Genomic DNA, 17,281 nt, shown 5'->3' on the forward strand with positions numbered 1-17,281 from the left:
ATTTCTGAGAGAGTTGATGAAAGAAAACAATATAAAAATTGGAATAAAGATAAATAATTCGAACTCCATGTGCAAGTGCATTGGGCAAGATGATGCTCTCTCGAGTTTTACACAAAAGGACAATCTTGGAGTGAAGGATCATCATCTCCCAAAATAAAGTAACATGTAGTTTATTCATCTTATTGGTTGTATGTATGATATACAATTTGTTAAATATTATCTTCACACACTTCTTTTTTTTTTGGTCATCTTTAGACGAATTCAGACGTACAAAATAAAAACACAATGGGTCTTCTACAGTAATAAAAGCAAGTGGGTTTTGATTTTCAATAATAGATACATAAAAGACAATCTAAATAGTATAATCATCATATCTCATTAGTCATTACTCAATCAAGAAAGCAAAACACGTAAAACCAATATACTTCAAAGCAATCGATAACAACTTATATAGGGAAATTTTTCTTGTATTAAACGTTTCATGAAAAAAAAGAAAGGATAAAGACTCTAAAACATAAAATAACAATGAGATCTGTGTTATATGATATAAGATGGATGTAGAAGACAAGAAAAGAAAAGGTTTCACGAGATCCCAAAAAAACGCTTACAAGCCTTTACGAATGCTTTTTTCTTGATGCTGCTGCTCTTCTTCTTCTTATGAACGGCCTTCTCTTTATCATCATTTTCTTCATCATCTTCTTCATGGAAAGGAAGAGGCCACGTTGTGGCAGAGCTCTGGTCGTAGATTCTACAGTAGCGTTCAGAGACAGACGAAGATCTTCTCATAGACATCTTCATTGGTGAAGGAACCGCTTGTCCTGACGCAGACACTGACCTGTTCCTACTCAGCTTCGGTATCATTTGGATAGGTTCCGGATCGGGCTTCTGGGTCTGATGAGGATTGACAGGGTGGTCTGTATCGGGTTTCTGGTCTGTTGAATCCATTTTGGAATAGCCACTCATGCTTTGTTCTCTCTACTTCTTCTTCTGACTTCTGATAATGTAATGGAGACTAGCTATAGTGTTTGCCGTATATATATAAACGTGTAGAGAGGTTCATGAATCGAGTAATTTAAATTACAATGAGATCCGCACAATGTTACAGCTGGTGGAGATTGTAAATAACGTTTTTAACACTGGGCATGTGCACTTGTCTGCCAAATGTTTGGCATTACATATACCATTCATACTTGTTGTACCAAAAATATGTTAAAATATATAATTGGGGGACAAACAGGTTTAAAAGATCTTTGTGTGGTAACTCAATATACCTTGTAATTAGGGACTACATTCAAAACACCCTATTAGTAGTGATGAAATTATCCCTCGTTAATTTGTACGTAGTTGATAAATTTTAGCTAAGAGTAGCCACATATTTCAAATAGCATAAAGACTAGTATTCTTTATTTTCTTTCGATTTTTAAATAATTCAGGCATGAAAATTTAGTAATTATAAACCGACTACAATTTGATTCGGTTTGCTATGAGCACTTGAAATTTGAATTGAATAAAACCCAAAAAGATTTCGTTTCCAATTGGTTATTTTGAAACCAAAAATAACCAAACTACCATAAAATAGTCGTAACCCGTAAGAAAAAAAAAAAAAAAAAAAGCATGATCAAAACCACTGAAATCCGAACCGAACCAAACGAAGAATCGTGGATAATGTTTCGTATTAGTTTCGGTTTTTGAGGGCACCATTCGGTTCTCGCGTTTTACCCGAACCAAGAACCGTTCGGTTCTATAAATTGAAATCGTTTGGTTCTTATGTAGTACCCTTAACCGAACCAAATCTCAAAAATTTGATTCGGTTCAGTTCCGGTTTTTTATGGCAAGGTCTAAATAAATGAAAAAGCTCCCCCGGAGGTGAAGGACGCGAAAGGGCTATAGCCTATATAGCGGTGTTTGAAGACGGTAGCGAAGGCGGAGAAGTTATTTGCAATTTTAAACCCTAAACCCAAAAAAAAAAAATCCCCCAAACCCAGATACTTGAGAGTTGAGAAGAAGATGATGATGGATGATGACACCGAACTAGTCAGTAGCAGCGACCAGAATATGGACGACGCTTCTACCGAAAATCCTGCCGTTCCCCAAGCTGACCCTCCCTCGTCGGATGATTCCGGCGATTCCGATTCCGATGATGATGCCGAGTCGATTCAGCAGATTGAAATCCTAGAATCGGAGCTCTCCTCCATTCCCTACAACTACGATGCTTATGTCCAAGTAAGTAACCCATCACACTTTCTCTACCCTTCCCTTTATTTGCTCACTAAAATGTCTTTCAGCTCACTCACAACCTTGTTGGGAAAGCAGATTTTACTTAGGGATTATGTGAACTGGAGTTTTCCATACCTCTGATTACATCTTTTTTGTTTGGATTTGGTATTTCAGTATATAAAGCTTCTGAGGAAAACAGCAAACCTTGGAAAGCTAAGACAAGCAAGGGAAGCTATGAGTGCCATATTCCCGTTAAGTCCTTCTTTGTGGCTAGAATGGGCAAGGGATGAAGCATCTCTAGCCTCTAGGTAAATATTTATTTGGAGTATTATTGCTCATACCTCTGGTTTTATTCTTCGGCTTTAGATGGTTTCCTTTGATCTTTATTTTTGTTACGGTTCAAGCGTAGTTATTTATAAGTTACAACACACCCTCTGAGAGTTTTCTCATATTTACCTCTCTTCTGCAGTGAGAATGTGTCTGATATTGTGATGCTTTATGAACGGGGATTTTCTGATTATCAGGTATGTTCTCTTCTGTACTTGGAAACAATTGCTGGATTAGAGGCTTTGGTAGTCATATATACGTTATTACCATTCTGTTGGAAGATTTTTGTTAAGTAGGTTGACTGAAGAAGTACGCTAGTATGCTATTTCGAATTCTTCTGTTAGGGTTACCAGATCTCTAATAGTGTTCTATATTTTATTTCAAATTTCTTTCGTCAATTGGTAGTGAGGCTTTATAATCTATGGCTCAACTGATAGCTTTTCTTTTATGCAGTCTGTATCACTTTGGTGTGACTACCTGAACTTTATGCTAGAATCTGATCCATCTGTACATGGATACACATCTGATGGTATTTCAAAAATGAGGAGTCTTTTTGAACGTGCTATTCCGGCTGCGGGCTTCCATGTCACTGAAGGCAATAGAATATGGGAAGGATATAGAGCATTCGAGGAAGGCGTCTTAGCCGCTATTGACGACGCTGACGTTGAGGTTAGATCTATTTCTTGATTTTCTTCATCTTCATTTCGTCCACTGAAATTAGGAGCATGTTAGCAAGGTTTTTGTTCTAGGATGATGCGTATGCTAAGTGAAACAGAAGTGTGATAGTGGTGTGCTGCGCACAGCATTCAGTGGAAAGAACTTACACCTTGTTATAAACGAACGCTAATGGTTGCTATGAAATTATTCACCGGTCTTAAGTTTTTAAGGTAGAAACAAATCTGTTGATGTATTTATGGTTCTTTTGGCATCTGAAATTTAGTTTTATTTTACAGGAAAAAAACAAGCAGATACAAAGGATTAGAAGCATATTCCATCGTCACCTGTCTGTTCCGCTTAAAAACTTGAGTTCCACCCTTATTACTTACAAGGCTTGGGAGTTGGAGCAAGGCATTGACCTTGATATTGGATCAGATGATTTGAATAAGGTTTCTCCTCAGGTTGCTGCTGCAAACAAGAAGGCACAGCAGATGTATAGTGAACGTGCCCATCTTGAAGAACGCATATCTAACAAAGATTTATCTGACACGGAAAAGTTTCAGGAATTCATGGTGCGTTTGGTTTTTCGTGCCGTTTATATTTGTGATAAATATTGTATGGGAATTGGATTTTCATATGCCTACCATCTGTGATCATATTGTGTGAAGGATTCTGAATCTGCAGAATTAGGCATGTTGTAGGAAATACTGTTGCATCTTTTTTTTTGCTTACTTATTCTTACTTTTCTTGTAGAATTATATAAAGTTTGAGAAGACTTCTGGAGATCCTACCCGAGTTCAAGCTATATATGAACGTGCTGTGGCTGAATACCCAGTTTCAAGTGACTTGTGGATAGACTACACCGTCTATCTTGATAAGACTTTGAAGGTTCGTCATGAATCTTTGAGTCGTTTTTTATGGTGTTTTTTTTGTTACAGTTTCTACTTGATCATTACAATCGTCTTTCTGCTTCAGGTTGGAAAAGCTATAACACACGCATATTCTAGGGCGACTAGAAGTTGCCCATGGACTGAAGATCTTTGGGCACGTTATTTGCTTGCTTTAGAGCGTGGTTCTGCACCCGAGAAAGAGATCTATGCTGTAAGTGTCAATTTGTTTAATTGAAAAACAAAAGAAATATAGTTTAGGAAAGAATACTTGCCCTAACATTGATTTATCTCTGTTATACCATATCCGATGCGTTATACTATGAAATTTTCAAAAAATTATACTGAGAATATCCTATTATTCAACATGTTGTGTACAGGTCTTTGAGAAGTCATTGCAGTGCACATTTTCCTCCTTTGAAGAGGTACAGCTTTTTCTTTCATGATTTTTAAATTCATTTTCTAGCTTGTACCCATTCAACTCTATCCATGTATTTCTTATGAGATGTCCCTCATCAGTACCTGGATTTATACCTCACTCGAGTAGATGGCCTGAGAAGGAGAATGTTATCATCTAAGATATCAGAGACTTTGGATTATTCTCTGATAAGAGAAACTTTTCAGGTTTGTCTGCTGCTTTTACCATAATTACTAATCTCAAATATGAAATATCTGTACGGCTTTCAATATCTTTGTATGGTTGCAGTTCTTTTAGTTATCACATTCTTTTCATAGTTTTCCATTTGAGAGGCTATCTAGGAACTAGGGTTACCCTATCTGTAAAAATAGTGTTGTTTTGCTCCCTATTTGGATCTCTTCTGAATCACTTGAATTAACTCATTGTTTCTATCCTGTCAGCAAGCATCAGATTACCTAATGCCTCACATGCAAAATACAGACAGCTTGCTGCATTTGCATGCTTATTGGGCTAATTTGGAACTTAGTATTGGAAAAGATCTAGCTGGAGCACGAGGTGTTTGGGATAGCTTTTTGAAGAAGAGGTTTGCAAGCTATATCCTTTATACTTATTTAATTACACATTTACCTTGAAATAATCCGGGCAGATTACAGCTTTTGTCAGAATAAGGCAATCTGGTTCACTATGGTTCATCTTACTTGGTTCTCTCCAGTGGTGGGATGCTAGCAGCCTGGTATGCCTACATTGATATGGAAGTGCATTTGGGGCATGTAAAGGAAGCTAGGTCTCTTTACCGGAGGTGCTATACAAGAAAGTTTGATGGCACTGGCTCAGAAGTATGCACTCGATTCCTCTTGTGTTCTGTTTTGCTGTCACTTTTTATTTTGTTATCTTCACATGCAACTGAAATGGCAGTCAATTGAATGAAAAATAAAGAAACCATGTATAAATGTGGCAAATACAACACAAGCACTTAATTGAGTTTTTTCTGTTTTTGATGGTCGGGGAAGATTTGCATACATGACATCTGAAACATGAGAGCACTGTATGCCTAAGTTGTCATCTCTGTTTCGGAAAGCCTATATTCATTTCTTAAGAAGGACAGTTTTCCAGGACATATGCAAAGGATGGTTGCGATTTGAAAGGGAGCATGGGGATTTGGAAGATTTTGACATAGCATTTCAAAAGGTACTCTATTGTTTACTGTTTGACTTTTCTTGAAAATTGTGAGTATTTGACAAATTTTGCTGGGTTTGATTTCATTTGTTAATTCTGGTGTGATAAATACATTATTAGATCAGTGAAATAATTAGATTCATGCCTTCCGCACTGCTCTTGGCTTCAGATTTAAGAGCGATGCATTTTGTGATAAAATAACATGCAGAAAAGTTGTGGAAGCTGTAAATTATACGAGTTGCTTAATTTTTGTTCCATAGGTTATGCCACGCTTGGAAGAGCTACAGTTGATCAGGTTACAACAGGAGTCTACGCCAGTCAAACCACCAGCTGGCCTGAAAGAGCATAACTCACAAAAGAGTACACGTGAAAAGAGAAAAGCAGGACAGAATGTAGAAGACGAGTCTTTGGCTAAGCGGCAGAAGACAAAGGGTCGAAAAGTAAATGAAGTGGACGTAGGTCAGAGTGCAACTGTACCAAACATTAAATCAGAGAACGGAAAAGCCGCCGATTCAAATAAAGAAGAGAGTGAAGACACCAAACCATTGAAGCCGAAAATTTATACAGACGAGTGTACAGCTTTTCTTTCAAATCTCAGTGTCAAGGTAAGTCTACGGGCTTTATGTAAAATTGAGAAAGACGGCCTACGGAAATAACATGTGTGAGATTTTCCAATACAAGCTTATACTGTTGTTGGCAGGTACAAGAGGAAGATATACGTAAGTTTTTCAGCAATGTTGGTGGGGTTGATTCCATCCGCATTCTCCATCACAAAGACACTGGAAAACCAAGGGTATCTCTCTCACACACAACTTAGGCATGTGATGCCATTTCAGCTGTCACTGTTAATAAATCTGGAAAAAATGACTAGCTCTTTTTAGTGAATTATGCCAATATGATGGCTTAATATGGTCAATTGTGTCTTGCAGGGACTGGCATATGTTGATTTTGTGAATGATGAACACCTCGCAGCAGCTATAGCAAAGAACAGAAAGATGTTTTTTGGTAAGAAGATCAGTATAGCACGGTCAAATCCAAAGAAGGGTAAAAAGGAATTCACTCGGCGTGGAAATGGTTAGAATCTATCTCTCTTTCTGGTTTTGCCCATAATGCAGCCAGCCATGTACTGAATTTGTAGCTACGTCTTCTTTAGATGGTTCTGGGAATTCAAAGGAGCCTTCCCAGATTCCTGAGAAGGCGAAAGTAGAAACTGTGGGTGAAAAGCAAGGAGATGAAGTGCAGCTGAAAGGTAAAAACACGTTCGCTGTCCCAAGAAATGTTAAACTACGCGGCTACACAAACCCCAAACCCAGCGCAGATGAGCCCGCAAAATCAAATGATGAGTTCAAGAATATGTTCCTTAAAAAGTGAGTCTTTGGCATGGTCCTCGTCTTTTCCTGGATACTACTACTTGTCTTGCTCTACTTTTCGGAAGCGATCTTATGTTGTAGACTGGGTAATATCGCATCTGCTACTCGCTTGTTTTTCAACATAATTAAGATTAATCTTCAATAACTCAACATATATTTTAAGTCTGGCACGAGATCCATGTTTTCAGTCAAATATGGTGTTAACTGTTAATACAGAGATGACAAGTATGACGCGTTGAGAAGAAAACGGGAGCAGAACATTATATCAAAGAAAAAATATTTCAGATTTACCAGTCTAATTTGACAATACAAAGTACAATCAAATGGGTCAATCAAGTGAATTACACATGTTTTATTTTATATATAATATCCTTGTCAAGAAGCAACCTACCTAGACATGTTAAAATTTCACTTGGAATCTTTTGCAGTGATTGCCAAAAATTGTATTGATACCAACTTAGTACCTATGGAAAAGCCGTGTTACATGTCATTAGTGGCAGAGCCTGTGGGTCCTTTGCAAGATAGTGATAATTTAACGGTCACAAAGTTTGAAGATTCTAAGAAGCTTAAAAGAATATTTGAATAGAAATGATTGATTTTAATTACTTTTATTGACTTTATGTTCTTCAACGGTTACAAACTAGTCTCCTTTTCGATACAAAACGCAGTGACCATTTTCTCAAGCCTTAAGCATTACCCAAATGAAGGTTATGAAAGCGATGAAGAGGCTCAAGTTCTGGTCAAGAAAAAAGAGGAAACGTAAGCAAGCTAGCCCTTCACAGCCTCACCATTGCACTTATGAGTACTCCTCCTCCGTGGTAGCAGCGGTGGCGTTTGAGCCCACAGCGCCTCCTCTGTCGTTTTGGTTCGATGAGACTCAGGATCTTTTTCCGCCAGAGACATCAGCGTTTCCTTGGAATGATAATACTCAGTTGCCTCACCAACAAGAAGAAACCATCGTCGAGACAAAACCGTTGTTGTTGTCTCAAGTGTCTGATCTTCGCATCTACCAGTCTTATCAGCAGTACATGGTACCGAATCCAACTTATGGCGTTCCCATTATAGAACCAGAACCACATGATGCAGCTACAGCCAAGAGATCATCAGTGGGAATATTCGGTTGTGTAATCGAGTTAAGTTCGAGCCTAGTCCGTTGTTTCATCCCGTGATTGAGCACTTATGAAACCGATTTGCGAGAATAATTCACAACATCGTTCACATGTATCCTTCTTTGCATCTTCCCATTAAATAGTTAAGGTCATATTTTTTTAGCAATAATAAAAATTTGTAACATTATTAAAAAGTTGTAATACTAAAATAAAATAAAAACCAATTTTTGTTTATAGTATATTTTGAAATTTTCTTTAATAAAATATATCGTGGTATAATTGGTTTCTGACATAAATGAATTACCCACTAATCAATCATAAAAACAAAAGTGGCCAACTCGACAAAAATTCTTCTGCAATGGAGGAGAGAGTCACCTAATTGGTTTTCTGACGTTAATACATTTCCCCAAAAAGTAAAATTGGGCCGACCACCAAAAACCAAAAACCAAAAATTACATTTATATGAAAGTAATATAAAAACAAAATCGTAAAAAAGACATAAAATCCAATGGACGACCGAATGAATGCCACGTGGCAATTACTGAGTTAAACACTGTATACACACTTCTGTAACTTTGCACTTTCCACATCAGACCAACACAATTGTTACCCTAAAACCACACTCAAAAGCTCTCTCTCTTCCTCTTCCTTCTCTTAACAATTAAGACAAAATCTCATCGGCCTAAGACTCTGATCACTATGTACGGACGTGATCCTTGGGGCGGTCCTCTAGAGATCAATGCGGCGGACTCCGTCATCGACGAAGATCGTCGTAGTCGGAACCTACAAGACCTCGACCGTGCGGCTCTGTCACGGCCTCTTGACGAAACACAACAGAGCTGGCTACTCGGACCGAAGGAGCTGAAGAAGAAGAAGTACGTCGATCTCGGTTGTATCTTAGTCAGCCGCAAGATCTTTCTCTGGACTCTTGGAATCATTGTAGTAACCGCGTTTATCTCTGGATTCATTACTTTGATCGTTAAAACTGTGCCACGCCACACACAAAAGCCTCCATCACCGGATAATTACACACTCGCTCTCAACGAAGCTCTCATGTTCTTCAATGCTCAACAATGTAAGCACTAAAACTTTGAACCTTTTCCTTACTAAATCTGTCTGCAACATCGAATCACATGGAAGAGCTTTTTGTAGGATTGATCATTGTTGTCTCAGTTTGATATCTTATGTGGTGATGATGTTTTGTAGCTGGGAAACTTCCAAAGGGAAATATTTATAACGTATCATGGAGGGGTGATTCTTGTCTTCAAGATGGGAAGGAGGATCCAGGACAATGCTACAAAGATTTGGTAGGAGGCTACTATGATGCTGGAGATACTATCAAATTCAACTTCCCCATGTCTTATGCTATGACCATGTTGAGCTGGAGTGTTATTGAATACAGTGCAAAGTATGAAGCTGCTGGCGAGCTCAACCATGTTAAAGAACTCATCAAATGGGGAACTGACTACTTTCTCAAAACCTTTAATAGTAGTGCTGATACAATCAATGTTATGGTGGAACAGGTGAAGAGCATATTATTTTATCCCACTTGTAAATCATACTTGTGCGTTTAAACGTTTGTTTTTCTTTCACAGGTCGGATTAGGGAGTACTGGTGGAGGAAATGATAACCATAATGACCATAACTGCTGGATGCGTCCTGAGGACATTGATTATAAAAGGATTGTATCTCAATGCTACAGTGGCTGCTCGGATCTTGCTTCAGAGATGGCAGCTGCTCTGGCCTCTGCGTCCATTGTATTCAAAGACAACAGATTATATTCGAAAAAGCTTGTTCACGGTGCTAAGACGCTCTATAAGTTTGCAACTTCTAGCAATGGTAGCTACAGTAAATCTTATCAAGACTCTAGCAAATTTTATAACTCTACCCTGTTTTGGGATGACCGTATATGGGGTGGGGCTTGGTTGTATTATGCTACTGGAAATGTAACCTATCTTAGTGAAGTTACCACTCGCGCTATTGCCGAGATTGCTGGTGCCTTCGGGAATAGCTCTTATTATGGTGTATTTAGCTGGGACAACAAGCTTCCAGGGGCTCAGGTTAGTTACTACTCTTTGACACATTCTTAGTTCTGTTTTTGGAGTTATTATAGCCAATGGCTTAGTTTCTGTATTTATGTGCTTTGTTTTTAAGTTGTTGTTAACCCGGATGAGGCTGTTTCTGAGCCCTGGATATCCCTACGAAGAAATTTTAAGCTCATTTCATAACCAAACAGGCAGAGTTATGTGCTCTTACTTACCAGATTTCAACAAATTTAAGAGAACCAAGGGTGAGTTGTCTGCTTTTTTTAACCTTAAACTTTGTGAGGAAGTGTGAAGAAAAGATTGGTATAACCTTACTATATCATCTCTACAGGAGGTTTGATCCAGCTGAACCATGGAGATCCACAGCCTCTACAGTATGCTGCAAATGCAGCTTTCTTAGCGGCGCTATACAGTGATTATCTAGAGGCTGCTGATACTCCTGGATGGTACTGTGGCCCTTACTTCTATACTAATGAATACCTACGCAACTTTTCAAGATCGCAGGTATGCCTTACAAAATGAAGGAAAACAAACAAGTTTTTTTAAGGATCTTTATCTGATGGAACTTTGTGTTTTTTTGTTTTGTTTTTGGTAGATTGATTACATACTTGGTAAAAACCCTCGGAAGATGAGTTATGTTGTGGGTTTTGGCCAACGGTACCCTAAACAAGTGCATCACAGAGGAGCTTCAATTCCACAGAACATGAAAGAAAGCTGCAAAGGAGGATTGAAATGGGAAAAGAGCAAAAAAGATAACCCAAACATTATCAAAGGAGCAATGGTTGCTGGACCAGACAAGCATGATGGGTTCCACGACGTTCGTACAAACTACAACTACACAGAGCCGACACTATCGGGCAATGCGGGTCTAGTGGCCGCTCTGGTGGCTTTATCTGGAGAAGAAGCGGTTGGTGATATTGACAAAAACACTATGTTCTCTGCCGTACCTCCATTGTTCCCAGCCACACCGCCGCCCCCAGCACCTTGGACACCTTAAAGAAATCAGAATTATTGAATGTAATAAGTCATCTCTTTTTGCCTGAATAAAAGTAGTTTCCAAGTCCTAAAAAAGTAGTTTTCTTTAGCTTTATTACATAAAATGTGGTCTGATGAGAAACCAAACATTAATTGTTTCTGTGTTTTGTGAGGTATACAGTGTAGATTCTTTGTTTTCAAAATTTGTAAGTAGTTGGCGTGATACAGAAGAAAGGTTTTTGTGCTTTATTGAAGAAATAACCCACACAATGCTCCTTCTCTCTATTCTTTTCCTTCAACTTCTTCCATTTTTTTATTCTCTGCTTTAAATAATAAAAAATTATAATGAAGACTTGTCTCCATCTTGAGGTGCAGAAATGGCAGAAGCAGAGTCTGGTTCTCTTGAATATACACCAACATGGGTCGTTGCGTTTATTTGTTTCATCATCGTTCTCTTATCTCTTCTCGCCGAACGTGGTCTTCATCATCTTGGAAAGGTATGGTATCACTCTCTCTGTCTGTAGAAATCGTGAGCTTTCAGCTCTCTTCTTTCTTCTTTGAAGCTCTCTTGAGTTTCTTTTTGTCTTAGTGTCTGAAGCGTAGACAACAAGATGCCTTGTTCGAAGCCTTGCAGAAACTCAAAGAAGGTAACTACTTCTTCCTTCAATTTCCTCTTCAGACATGAGTCGGTTTATTTGATTACACCTGAGAAACCTAACTATATTGATGTCCTGACGCAGAACTGATGCTCCTCGGGTTTATCTCCCTGATGTTAACGGTATCTCAAGCTGCAATTCGGCATATATGTGTCCCAGAGGCTCTTGTAAGCAACATGTTCCCCTGTAAGAAGCCACTGAAGGAGCATCATGCTCCTCAATCCTCTCATACGGCCATCATCAATGCACGACATCTCCTTTCAACAGGAGAAGGCTCAAACCAATGTGCTGCCAAGGCAATTTATCTTTTCTCCTCTGCTCATTTCCCTTCTCTTACTGGATCCATTTCTATATTAACCATTGATCTCTTGCTTTGGTTGCAGGGGAAGGTTCCTTTAGTATCCGTGGAAGCGTTGCATCAACTCCATATCTTCATCTTCGTGCTAGCGGTTTTTCATGTCATCTTCTGCGCCTCAACCATGGTTCTTGGAGGAGCCAGGGTAACTTGTTTTCATAGCCTTTTTCACAACTTACAAAACAATATTGCCTTCAAAAGCTGTCGTAGAGTAGTTCATTGATTTGAAATAATATGTAGATAAAACAATGGAAGCATTGGGAGAATTGGTTCAAGAAACATCCCTCTCAAAAGGGTAATTCCACAATAATAGATACTTGTTCAGGGGAATTGACAATTGCTTTGCACCTTAAAACACACAAAGTACATAACATAGTGTCGCAGGCTCTGCAAGGCGTGACCATGGTCATGGTCATGCTCATCCAAACGCTCATGCCCTTCACGAGTTATTCAATGCAAATCACGAGTTCTTTGAGATGCATGCTGGAGGATTTTGGAGAAGATCTGTTGTCATCAGCTGGCTGGTGAGCTTTGGATATATATTTCTACTGGCAAATGTGTTACACATGAATCTAATTATATATCTTATTTTGAGTTCTGATGACATTATCCTTATGTGTACTGTTCTTGCAGAGATCATTCTTCAAGCAGTTTTATGGTTCTGTCACCAAATCAGAATATATAGCTCTGCGACAAGCATTCATCATGGTCTTACTTTAATGTCTTTACTCAACATCTTATATAGTTTTACCAAATCTCTTATGTAACAATAAAGTATATTTTTTACCTTGCCAGAGGCACTGCCGCACAAACCCATCATTTGATTTCCACAATTACATGCTAAGAACACTTGAAATAGATTTCAAGAAAGTTGTGAGCATAAGGTAAAATAATCAATCAGCTCTATACCTAGACAGATGCACCAATTGATGGATTATAAATCAGTTTTGTCTGACACCCATTTTGTTGATGTGATCATATAAATATAAAGTTGGTATCTCTGGCTTTTTGTGGTCGTCTTTTTGCTGCTGAATGTAGGAGGATGGAACACCTACTTCTGGTTGTCTTTCTTGCCTTTGATTGTAAGTTCTTATAATTAAATTTTTTTTGTTACTTTTGATCTCATTATCTCTTTTTGAATGGTAAAATATTAGTGTTTCAAAACATGCAGCTGTTACTAATGGTGGGTGCCAAATTGGAATATATAATAAGTAGCTTAGCTTTGGATGTTTCCGAGAAGCGAAGCCGCGCGGAAGAAGCAGTGATCACACCTTCTGATGAACTCTTTTGGTTCCATAGGCCAGGCATAGTTCTCCAACTCATCCACTTCATCCTCTTTCAGAATTCATTTGAGATTGCTTTCTTCTTCTGGATTTTGGTACTTCTCTTTGAACCCTGATCAGCTTCACTTAGCTTCTTCAGTATTTGAAACAATCACATTCTTATTTATACGATTTCTCAATCGTATCATCAGTTCACGTACGGAATACATTCATGTATCATGGAGAAACTAGGCTTCCTTATCCCAAGGCTCGTCATGGGGTAATAATATGTACTAGCTCTTTATGTCTAATTAGCAAAGCTTAAAAGGATTACTATTTGGTTTGATCTAATGGACTCTTTGTTCATTCAGAGTGTTAGTCCAAGTGCTTTGCAGTTACAGCACGTTACCGCTATATGCCCTTGTCACACAGGTAACTGTATATATACAGTATAAACCACATGCCTAGCTATATACATGCATACACCAAAAATTAACAAAGTTTGAATCAATTTTTATTGTTTTTTTGGTTTGATTATAAAAAGATGGGTAGCAAATTCAAGAAAGGGATATTCGACAATTTAGTACAGTCCACACTGGAAGGATGGTTAGAAGATTCGAGGAACAGAGGTGAATCCACGAGCGAGGCTCATAGGATAGAGATGCAACCTACCACTCCTGAATCTTTTAATGTCCAAGTTATGGAAAGTGAAAACCCATAAATAAGTTTCAATCTGTGTCTTAATCCAAATATAAGTCCAATAAGATCCCTTTAATTCGTTATTTCCACTTTAATCTATTATATTATACCGACCCGCCAATGTTTATTTCTACTTTTTGAGGCTACTATAATCAGAATTGACTAAAATAGTGATTAATATAATCCTAGAAGTAAATAAACAGAAAAGGACATTCACATGATTCAACTTCCACCAAGATCCACAACGTTCCTCTCTCGTCTTTATCTTTCCCCTTCCTCTATTTTTTTTTCTCTTCAATTAAAGGAAAGATAAAGCAAAAAGCTTTCTCAAAATGTTGTCTTTCAATAAAAATTTATAAAAAAGGAAAAGAAAAGAATAAAAAAGTGCAGTGCAGGCCCACTCTGTCGTTGACTAATCTGGATTTAGTGGTCACACACACAGACACTTGCTTTCAAACTCTGAACGGCAACGACCAGAATTAAAGAGTTTTGTCATGATGCGTCGTCGTCGTCGTCTCGAGCACCAAAGCGTGGTTGTGGTCTCCTTCATACGTCACGATAAGCATCATCGCATCGTCCAGTGCACGCTCCACATGCTTACGCGCCGGGCAACCTCTTACACTGCTGCACTTGTAATATCCCCTGCGATAATATCATCATTCACCACCGAGTCCATCAGCAGTTTTAATTAATAATCACGAGTCAACTCAACTCCCCTTCGTATTTAATTTTAAAAAGGAAACAACAAGTCAAAAAGAGCGTGAAACTGAACCCACCACTACTACTAGACGACACGTTTGGTACAACCGATATAGTAATACATTTCATTTTTTTTTTTTATCTGGCAATAATATTGACAATACACAAGTTGCATAGTTTTCTAATCAAATCTTATAGAGATTTTGTATGTTGAATGAAGTGATGTTACTATATGTGAAGTGAAGTAGATCGGATCATACAAAAAAAATTGTAAAAATTAGAACTACTACTAACCGAGGATGAGGAGAGCCTTTGATTGGTTTCTGACCATACTTTCTCCATGAGAACTCGTCTGATGGTATATCAGCCATTTTGTTGCTTACTGCTGGAACTCTAATCACTCTTTTGACTCTTGATTTCCTGATTTTTTTTTTTAACACCATTAAAATTAAACAAAGCTTCAACCTTTAGATTTAGATCTATAATATGATTAATAAAGTCTAAATCTTTAGATTTGGGATCGAAAACTAAAACCTTTTCTTGGAGCAATGACAACGGCTGGAGGGAGATGAGTTACATCTTCTCTTCAACGAAGCTGAAGCTGATAAAGGAGGTTTACCTCTCGAACCAGAGAGATGAGATGGGTTAGTGAACTCGAATCCTGATGACATATGAGTACTCTCAGTTTCACACCTATGGCTATGTGAAGACACGAACGAGTTGGTCGCTGAGACAGGTTGTGACGGAGCGAAGTTTATCGTTGACGGTGGTGGTGGTGCTCCTCCGTTAGCTAGTATCGGAGGAGACGAAGAAGACGAACCGTTCTTTGTCTGATTCTGATTGCTGTGAGAGAGAGGAGGACGACAATGAATCGGAGTAGGACAGTAAACTCTAAACGCAGATCCACCGCCGTGATATTGCTCTGTTTTCTGTTTCGTAAACACGGCGGCGGTTATCTCTGGCTTCTTCTCTTCCTCTGCTTCTTCCTCCACCGTCGTTTGCTTAATAAACGGCGTCTGCGTCGTTGTGGTGGTGGTGGTGGTGGTGGGGGCTCGTCTGAATCTAGCGTGTCCGGTTCTAGATCTGCCGAGAAGAGAAATCATCTTCTTGAAGCTGTTAACCGCCATGTCAGTAACCGCCGTTATCTCCTCCGTCTGATGGCTTTGACCGATGAGTTTGAGAAACTCTTCCACGCCGTGAATCCCAGCGGAAGCAGCTTCTCTCAGAGCTGTGTCTTCTTCCAATTTAGCGGAGATTGAAGGGAAACCGTCTCCTTTACCTCCTGCGCCGTAGCTGCTGCTGCTGCTCATCATCAGCTCCACCGCCATATATATTAAAAATCAAAGACAACGTAACAAACCACTTTTTTATACTACTCGTTTAAAAAAAAAAAGGTCAAAGGAGATGTGTTTTTAAATAGACACAGATTCAAACAACAGTTTCCTTGTAAGTTGTGTTTGGTTTGAAGAAGATGATGATGAAGATTGAAGAGAGTGAAAGAGAGGAGAGAGTCAACCATATGCGTTTCTTTCTCTTTCTATCTCTATCTTTTATTAAGGAGATAGTGCATCAGTCAAATAGACTACCAATCATAGAGCTACACGTGTGAGAATTTTGTCAAGCATTTTGACACTCTCAACGTCAATGATTTTAAATTGGAAAAACCAGTGGAGCTCCAATTACTTGAATTATTCGGAAAGAAAAAGAATCTAGATATTTTTTTTTTCTATTAATTTTGAGTCTAATTATATCTAGTACAATTACAATATACTACTATATTTACATGAAATAGTCAGATTCAACTCTGATTATAAAGGAGGATGGATTTAAACAAAAAAAAAACAAAAGGAGACTTTTGTTGTGACCTATTGAAAATGAAATTTAAAAGATGAACCATTTGAATTTAAAGTAATTTTTGCACAAATCATGTCTTTTCTTTTTTAACTTTAATTATGGAGTTTGGCAAAGATTATTTTGCTTTTCTATTTTTAATAAAGTCATTAGACAAATAAAAGAATTATCTTTAGTCAAAAATAAAATTAAAAAATGATTGTCTCGCTATAGTAATTTAAAACTACACAAACTTGATTATAGTTTAAGTATTCAACTTGATTAGTATTCAATTTAATAAGTAGATGTATTTAAGTATAATAATAGTACATGCATCACATGTATAATGAAGTTGGGTGTGTTGTTTCAGTGTTAGTTTAATATATGTATGTACACCACATGTATAGTTTTCTTTATCTTAATTATGAGTTAAGCTTACTTTGTTTTATGGTTTTAGTTTAATATATTTACAAATTGTCAGAGTACTAAGTACTAACTACACCACATATATGAAGGGTTATTCCCTTACAGAAGTTGAGCCAAATAATGACGAGTGTTATGAATATGATTCTGGTTCGGTCACTACAACAGAACTTATC

The 17,281-nt window shown here is 38.0% G+C and overlaps 6 protein-coding genes across 12 annotated transcripts; 4 read left to right on the forward strand and 2 right to left on the reverse strand.

Moving 5' to 3' along the window:
* Positions 1–407: 407 nt before the first annotated feature.
* On the reverse strand, positions 408–1,045 carry LOC104717855 (uncharacterized). Its single transcript, XM_010435490.3, has one exon. The coding sequence runs from the start codon at positions 961–963 to the stop codon at positions 583–585; it is 381 nt and encodes a 126-aa protein (XP_010433792.1). The 5' UTR covers positions 964–1,045; the 3' UTR covers positions 408–582.
* A 799-nt stretch (positions 1,046–1,844) lies between these two features.
* LOC104717856 (uncharacterized) lies at positions 1,845–7,217 on the forward strand. 6 transcript variants are annotated; one of them, XM_087470667.1, is made up of 16 exons: positions 1,845–2,223; positions 2,392–2,525; positions 2,687–2,741; positions 2,998–3,213; positions 3,498–3,773; positions 3,955–4,089; positions 4,177–4,302; positions 4,469–4,513; positions 4,608–4,712; positions 4,947–5,089; positions 5,219–5,342; positions 5,620–5,694; positions 5,943–6,287; positions 6,383–6,475; positions 6,612–6,756; positions 6,836–7,217. In XM_087470667.1, exons 1-16 carry the CDS (start codon positions 2,008–2,010, stop codon positions 7,051–7,053), a joined length of 2,451 nt encoding a protein of 816 aa, XP_087326793.1. In that variant the 5' UTR covers positions 1,845–2,007; the 3' UTR covers positions 7,054–7,217. The 6 variants fall into 6 exon arrangements, 1 of the variants encoding a protein (XP_087326793.1); XR_015569260.1 differs by having other exon boundaries at positions 1,869–2,223; positions 5,160–5,342; positions 5,517–5,694; XR_015569261.1 differs by having other exon boundaries at positions 1,869–2,223; positions 5,160–5,342; positions 5,612–5,694.
* Positions 7,218–7,671: 454 nt separating this feature from the next.
* On the forward strand, positions 7,672–8,400 carry LOC104717857 (uncharacterized). The gene has a single exon (XM_010435492.3). The coding sequence runs from the start codon at positions 7,754–7,756 to the stop codon at positions 8,219–8,221; it is 468 nt and encodes a 155-aa protein (XP_010433794.1). The 5' UTR covers positions 7,672–7,753; the 3' UTR covers positions 8,222–8,400.
* A 338-nt stretch (positions 8,401–8,738) lies between these two features.
* On the forward strand, positions 8,739–11,384 carry LOC104717861 (endoglucanase 21-like). The gene is made up of 6 exons (XM_010435496.3): positions 8,739–9,236; positions 9,368–9,684; positions 9,757–10,221; positions 10,316–10,451; positions 10,538–10,710; positions 10,802–11,384. Exons 1-6 carry the CDS (start codon positions 8,861–8,863, stop codon positions 11,201–11,203), a joined length of 1,869 nt encoding a protein of 622 aa, XP_010433798.2. The 5' UTR covers positions 8,739–8,860; the 3' UTR covers positions 11,204–11,384.
* Positions 11,385–11,539: 155 nt separating this feature from the next.
* On the forward strand, positions 11,540–14,264 carry LOC104717860 (MLO-like protein 13). 2 transcript variants are annotated; one of them, XM_010435495.2, is made up of 13 exons: positions 11,540–11,678; positions 11,771–11,828; positions 11,922–12,133; positions 12,221–12,337; positions 12,433–12,487; positions 12,577–12,716; positions 12,826–12,900; positions 12,988–13,076; positions 13,184–13,274; positions 13,364–13,570; positions 13,667–13,734; positions 13,826–13,886; positions 13,999–14,264. In XM_010435495.2, exons 1-13 carry the CDS (start codon positions 11,559–11,561, stop codon positions 14,173–14,175), a joined length of 1,470 nt encoding a protein of 489 aa, XP_010433797.1. In that variant the 5' UTR covers positions 11,540–11,558; the 3' UTR covers positions 14,176–14,264. The 2 variants fall into 2 exon arrangements, with proteins under 2 accessions (XP_010433797.1, XP_087326794.1); XM_087470668.1 differs by having other exon boundaries at positions 11,922–12,337.
* Positions 14,265–14,311: 47 nt separating this feature from the next.
* LOC104717859 (putative WRKY transcription factor 7) lies at positions 14,312–16,633 on the reverse strand. The gene is made up of 3 exons (XM_010435494.2): positions 15,387–16,633; positions 15,147–15,272; positions 14,312–14,795 (listed from the first exon to the last, which is right to left on the reverse strand). The coding sequence occupies exons 1-3, from the start codon at positions 16,178–16,180 to the stop codon at positions 14,633–14,635; spliced, it is 1,083 nt and encodes a 360-aa protein (XP_010433796.1). The 5' UTR covers positions 16,181–16,633; the 3' UTR covers positions 14,312–14,632.
* Between the last annotated feature and the right edge of the window lie 648 nt (positions 16,634–17,281).

The sequence above is a fragment of the Camelina sativa genome, chromosome 10 (genome assembly GCF_030686135.1).
Source record: "Camelina sativa cultivar CO46 ecotype springtype chromosome 10, ASM3068613v1".
In the NCBI taxonomy this organism is placed as follows: Eukaryota; Viridiplantae; Streptophyta; class Magnoliopsida; order Brassicales; family Brassicaceae; genus Camelina; species Camelina sativa.